We start from the raw sequence: 6,569 nt of genomic DNA, 5'->3' as shown, positions 1-6,569 counted from the left end.
TTTGAGACGGAGTTTCGCTCTTGTTACCCAGGCTGGAGTGCAATGGCGCGATCTCGGCTCACCGCAACCGCCTCCTGGGTTCAGGCAATTCTCCTGCCTCAGCCTCCTGAGTAGCTGGGACTACAGGCACGCGCCACCATGCCCAGCTAATTTTTTGTAGTTTTAGTAGAGACGGGGTTTCACCATGTTGACCAGGATGGTCTTGATCTCTTGACCTCATGATCCGCCCGCCTTGGCCTCCCAAAGTGCTGGGATTACAGGCTTGAGCCACCGCGCCCGGCCAATTTTTGTATTTTTAATAGGATGGAGTTTCACCATGTGGGTCAGGCTGGTCTCGAACTCCTGACCTCAAATAATCTGCCTGCCTCAGCCTCCCAAAGTGCTGGGATTGTAGCTATGAGCCACCGTACTGGCTATCACTTGATTTTTAAGGTAACAATTGATACATACAAACGAATGTGGTTGGCTGGGCACAGTGGCTCACACCTGTAATCCTAGCACTATGGGAGGCTGAGGCGGGTAGATTGCCTGAGCTCAGGAGTTTGAGACCAGCCTGGGCAACATGGTGAAACCCCTTCTGTACTAAAATACAAAAAATTAGCCGGGCATGGCGGCGTGCACCTGTAATCCCAGCTACTCGGGAGGCTGAGACAGGAGAATCGCTTGAACCTGGGAGGCAGAGGTTGCAGTGAGCCAAGATCGCACCACTACACTCTAGCCTGGGCATCAGAGCTAGACTCCATCTCAAAAAACAAAACAAAACAAAAACAAAGTAATGTGATTGATACACGTGTGGGTTATAAAGCACATTAACAAAATGAACACCTGTGAACTCTACACAAAACTCAGAAAATAGAACATTATCAATATTTTAGAAGCTTTCTGTGTGCACTCACCTATCTTTCCACTTTCTTTATGGTGAATTTGAATGTAGTCATACCTACTCTTCTCTTCCTTTGAGCTTAGTAGTTATTACTCAAGAAATTCCTCCCTATCCTGAGGTCATAAAGATATTCTCCTATATATTCTTTTTTTTTTTCTTTTGAGACGGAGTTTCGCTCTTGTTACACATGCTGGAGTGCAATGGCGCAATCTTGGCTCACCGCAACCTCCGCCTCCTGGGTTCAGGCAATTCTCCTGCCTCAGCCTCCTGAGTAGCTGGGATTACAAGCACGCGGCACCATGCCCAGCTAATTTTTTTGTATTTTTAGTAGAGACGGGGTTTCACCATGTTGACCAGGATGGTCTCGATCTCTTGACCTCGTGATCCACCCGCCTCGGCCTCCCAAAGTGCTGGGATTATAGGCGTGAGCCACCGCGCCTGGCCTATATATTCTTCTAAAATTTCTAAAGTTTTGCCTTTCTCATTTTTTTTTTTTTTTAAGATGGAGTCTCAATTTGTCGCCCAGGCTGGAGTGCAGTGGCATGATCTCAGCTCACCGCAACTTCCACCTCCCGGTTCAAGCGATTCTCCCGTCTCAGCCTCCTGAGTAGCTGGATTACAGGCGTACGCCATCATGCCAGGCTAATGTTTGTATTTTTAGTAAAGATGGGGTTTCACCATGTTGGTCAGGGTGGTCTTGAACTCCTGACCTTGGGATCCACCTGCCTTGGCCTCCCAAAGTGCTGGGATTACAGGCAGGAGCCACTGCCTCATTTAGGTTTTTAATCTACTTGGAATTGCATTTTGTGTATGGTGTGACATAAGGATCCAATTTAATTCCCCCCCAAGTGCCATCTCAACTTTTTTTTATTTAAAAACTTATTTTAAATTTGTTTTAGATAGGGTCTCTCTCTGTTGCCCAGACTGGAGTGCAGAGGTGTAATCGTGGCTCACTGCAGCCTTGAACTCGTGGACTCAGAGGCTCTTCCTGCCCCAGCCTCCTGAGTAGCTGGGATTACAGGTGTGTGCCACCATGCCTGGCTAATTTTTAAAATTTTTTTGTAGAGATGGGGTTTTGCTATGTCACCCAGGCTCACTATCTCATCTTTTAAAAGGGAACAGTATATCCCCATGGATTATATGAGATTGTTTTCCGTTAGCCACTTTATCCCCTTAGGCTGATTGTTTCTCCCAACTGAACTTCATTTATGGCTCCCCTACTAGATTTCATCTACCAAGCTTCCTCCCTTTAATTATTTATTTTTGAGACAGGGTATTGCTCTGTTAACCAGGTGGGAGTGCAGTGGTGTGATCACTGCTCACTATAGCCTCAACCTCCCAGGCTCAAGCGATCCTCCTGCTTCCGCCTTCTGGGTAGACCACAGGTGAGAGCTGCTACACTCAGCTAATTTTTAAATTTTTAGTTGAGATAGGGTCTCACTATGTTGCCCATGCTGGCCTTGAACTGCTGGACTCAAGTGATCCTCCTGCCTTGGCCTGCCTCCCTCACCCTGGGATTACAGGTGTGAGCCACCATGCCCAGCCATTTTCTCACTTCCCTGGACTTGTCCTAAGTCTTTAGGACTCTTCCCATCCTTCGGACATAATATAAAAAAATAGTTGGGACAGGTGCAGTGGCTCACACTTGTAATCCCAGCACTTTGGAAGGCCGAGGCAGGCGGGTCACGAGGTCAGGAGTTCAAGACCAGCCTGGCCAACATAATGAAACCCTGGCTCTACTAAAAATACAATTAGCTGGGCGTGGTGGCACGCACCTGTAGTCCCAGCTGTTTGAGAGGCTGAGGCAAAAGAATTGCTTGAACTTGGGGGGCGGAGGTTGCACGGAGCCAAGATTGTGACACTGCACTTCAGCCTGGGCGACAGAGTGAGACTGTCTCAAAAAAAAAAAAAAAAAAAAGTTACAGTAATGATTATGGCAACCACCAGATCCTTTCCATGTTTAAATCTGAGAATGGCACCAACTTACCAACGGTTCCACCTGCCACCACAGTATAAGGTCACTGAAGGGGAAGATTCAGCAGACATTTTAAGCTTCTTGGATTGCTAAGGCCCTGGCCTTAGTAATGATAGAGAGCGGAGATGGAAGAGAGGTAAGGTAGCAGAGTGGTATAGAGCTGTGGGACTGGGATGGGGGAGAGGCATGGAGAGGTAGATGGAGGTCGAGAGCACTGGCTTAGGGACCCTGACTCCTGGGGGTTCACACAAAATACCTTTCTCAGTAAGGAATCCCGATTTTGAAGCTCCTAGGTTGGCTCTGCATGCAACTTTGTTCTTGGGTTACGGCGGCAGTTTCTGAACTCTGCTTGGTAGAACCGCAGGGAGGCAGGGGATAAGGGTAGTATCTCAGGCCATAGCCTTCCCCATCCTGTATCCCTGTTGCCTGGGAGTAGCCCCAGCCCTATTCACACCCCATCCACCTTCGCATCCCGTCCCGCCTCCAATCCCACCCCACCATTAGCAAAGCCTGAGCTCATTTAACACTGAATCCTCCGTTGGCCCCTCCTTCCCGTCCAGCCCTCTTTTTCCCCCAGGGTCCTTCCAACTCCCGACTCTGTCCTTGACCCAGCCTTGAAGTCTGGGCCAGGCTAAAGCCACAGCCGAGCTCCCACCTTCCTCTTGCCCTGAGGGGCATAATCCTGCTGTGACTTCTGTCTCAGCAAGCGTGGGACCAGGTCTTCCCCGCCTCCCTGAACCTCAAGAGCTGCTCTGACTCCGCCCAGCACCAACTCCTTTGGGGACTCCTTCCGCAGTACAATTGTTTGTTGTTGCCATGCAACAAGAAAGGGGGCGCGGCCACCACACACATTGTCAGCTCGCGCCTCAGAAACGCAACAATAAAACCTCGGCGTCAGAACGTAGCTCCCGCCCCTGGTGCCACTCCTGCCGGAAGCCAAAAATCACGTTAGGCTTGGACATAATATCGCGAGATTTGCCGGCCGCCCGGCCTGCACTGCGGCGTTTCCCGCGCGGACTACCTCAGTTCCCGGTCGTACGGCGCGGCCTGTCGTACTGCCGCCGGCGCAACGGCCGTCATGGGGTTCCTGAAACTGATTGAGATCGAGAACTTTAAGTCGTACAAGGGTCGACAGATTATCGGACCATTTCAGAGGTTCACCGCCATCATTGGACCAAATGGCTCTGGTGAGATAAACCTGGCTGCGGCCCTGCTTACGTCCCGGCCTGGACCCCTTATCCGGTGCTGGAGTAGTGTAACTCGGCCCATGTAACCTGAAACGTCGAGGACCCTTACGGGTTCCTTGCCCCTCCACAGGGGGTTCTGCTGGAACCCGCTGTCCCCGCGCGGCTGCTCTAACTCGAACCCCTTCCAGGTGTCACTTGCGGCTTCCTGTGCGGCCCCCGCCCTGGCCGAGTGGTACTGGCCGAGCTGCCCGTTACCCCGCCCACTTCCGTCTCCCGCCAAAGGAGGCGCGTCCGGAGCCAGCTGCCCGCCAGCTGCCAGTCCCCCGCCACGCGGCTCCCCGCTGAACCGGCCCGAGCCGGCCTCCCAGCCTTATTTGACCCTCTCCGGAAAGTGTGTGTGCAGGTCGTAGTTCTCCTGTGGCCTCCGGTCCCAAACGGTGCACTTCTGTTTCAGCCCAGCGTCCCCTGCTGCCTTGCATTGGTGTACTCCAACTCTTTCCTTTTTACTGCTCTCCCAAGGCGCCACTTTTGAATTTCAGACCCAGCGCTCCAGTCTTTATAGAGTGCTTGAGGTCTCGATCCCCACCCCCAACCGCTATATTAAAGGTAGTTGCCTCGAACTCGCCCCACCGAAACCGTCAAAAGCCGAAACTCATTGTTTTACCAAATTTGTTGAATGCTTATTGTTTATCAGGAATTTTTCAATTTCAAGTTGTGGAGACAGCGGAGAATAGAATAAACCAAGTCCATGCTTACAGGGAACTTATATTCCAGAGGGGAAAGAAGATAAAGGAGAAAATAAGATGGTTTAGGCTATCGTAAGTGCGATGCAGGAAATGAGACAGGTGGATGTGATAAAGTGACTTGGGTGTTGTCTTTAGAAAAAGTGGTCAGGTAAAGCCTCTATTTTGTATCTTCCTATCTCCAAACGGTACATCATGGATTTCTCTTATCTCACATGTTCATTTGGAATCTTGCTGTAGTCTTCCACCCCAGAGATGTTCTAGCTGATATCATAGCCTAAGAGGCTGCCCTTGCTGAAGTAGCACGTACTCAGTACCTTCCCTGGCGTCTCAATATCTCAACAGTGGCACTGTTGACATTTCCAGCCAGATAATCCTTTGCTGTGGGACATGCCCTGTGCATTGCAGATGTATAGCAGTATCCTTGGCGTCTACCTGCTAGATGACAGTAGCACCCCTACTCCCCAGGCATGACAATCAAAACTGTCTCCAGACGTTGCCAAATGTCGCAGGGGGTGAGTGTGACTCCCCCCAACCCCCAACTTGTTTGAGAACCACTGGCCTGGAGGACTAATGATCGGTGACCACCCAGTTTCCTAGGGTTTTGGTGTAGTGGCCCCTGTTGAAAGAGCTAGGTTGTATCTCTTGGCATTCAGTCCCCTCAGCATTAGATTTGTATTCTCAGCTGTTCTGAAAAGGGCCGTAGCACTTCCTCACCTGCCCCCTTTCTTCAAGGTCCACCTCTACAAGGCATTCCTTTAGTCCCTTTGCTGAATTACTCTTCCTCTGTGGCATACCGTAGACACTTGGCACACATTAATGTTTTAAGTCCTGTATTGATGGTGTCTGTTTTTATATCTTCATTGGTTTGTGAGTATCGTAAAGCAGACATTCCTTGAAAAATTTTACTGGTGTTCAGTCCATAATATGTATTATTAAAATGTTTACAAGATTGATTGTGATTAGAGCGGCCTGTGGTTGTGAGATGTTTTTGTCATCCCTGGAAATGATGGGAGAAGCCTAAAGGTTGGACATTGGTTCCTAAAAGGCTGACTCCTGGTCTGCATGATGTTCTAGTCCTGCTGTGATGAGGGAGACAAGAGCTGAGTCCAGACTTGTATTAGGATAGGACTCATTAATTAATTACCTACTGTTTGTGTCAAGTACTTTATTTTTTGGGACCCTTTTCTTTTTTTTTTTTCTTGAGTTAGTCTCATTCTCTTGTCCAGGCTGGAGTGCAGTGGCGTGATCTTGGCTCACTGCAATCTCTGCCTCTTGGGTTCAAGGATTCTCGTGCCTCAGCCTCCCAAATAGCTGGGACTACAGGTGTGCACCACCACACCTGGGTAGTTTTTGTATTTTTAGTAGAGATGGTATTTTGCCCTGTTGGCCAGTGTGGTCTCAAACTCCTGGGCTCAAGTGATCTGCCCGCCTCAGCCTCCCAAAGTGCTGGGATTACAGGCATGAGCCACTGCGCCGAGCCAAGGGACCCTTTACATTTAAATTCTCAAAATGATCCTAGGAGGGAAATGCCAATAGCTTCGTTTTATACGTGAGGAGACTGTGGCACAGAGGTGTGATAACTTGTCCGTGGTTCTCAGAACCCATGCCTGTGCTCCTGCCGTTCCAACAGAGATGTATGTGCCACACATATTTTTAGACCTGTGAGTTGTGGTTTTTTCCTTTTTTTTCCAGGCGAGGGAATGGAAGGTCAGCTAAGAAGTAGTGAAAGTAAGGTTAGAATCTGGTCTGTTGGTTCTAAGCCCAAGCTTTTTTTTTTT

General features: G+C 49.6%; 2 protein-coding genes across 6 annotated transcripts in view; one reads left to right on the top strand and one right to left on the bottom strand.

Annotated features, from left to right (window-relative positions):
* RIBC1 (RIB43A domain with coiled-coils 1) overlaps positions 1–3,827 on the bottom strand; it is a 12,388-nt gene extending 8,561 nt beyond the window's left edge. Inside the window, exons 1-2 of one of the 5 annotated variants that reach the window (XM_032267015.1) lie at positions 3,746–3,827; positions 3,115–3,203 (exon numbers count right to left, since the gene is read on the bottom strand). The gene's annotated coding sequence lies outside the window, so the exon portion shown is untranslated. Of the gene's footprint in view, positions 1–2,870; positions 2,961–3,114 lie in introns of all 5 variants that reach the window. The other 4 variants (XM_032267013.1, XM_032267012.1, XM_032267011.1 and 1 more) reach the window with 4 other exon arrangements.
* The window catches only part of SMC1A (structural maintenance of chromosomes 1A), a 43,966-nt gene continuing 41,210 nt past the window's right edge, over positions 3,814–6,569 (top strand). The window contains exon 1 of the mRNA XM_032267030.1: positions 3,814–4,045. Within this exon, the coding sequence (XP_032122921.1) occupies positions 3,937–4,045 (109 nt within the window). The 5' untranslated portion in view covers positions 3,814–3,936. The remainder of the gene's footprint in view (positions 4,046–6,569) is intronic.

The sequence above is a fragment of the Sapajus apella genome, unplaced genomic scaffold (genome assembly GCF_009761245.1).
Source record: "Sapajus apella isolate SASKATOON/1434 unplaced genomic scaffold, GSC_monkey_1.0 scaffold164, whole genome shotgun sequence".
Lineage (NCBI taxonomy): Eukaryota > Metazoa > Chordata > Mammalia > Primates > Cebidae > Sapajus > Sapajus apella.
Note: the sequence above shows the minus strand (reverse complement) of the source record. Positions and strands in the feature narration are given on the sequence as shown.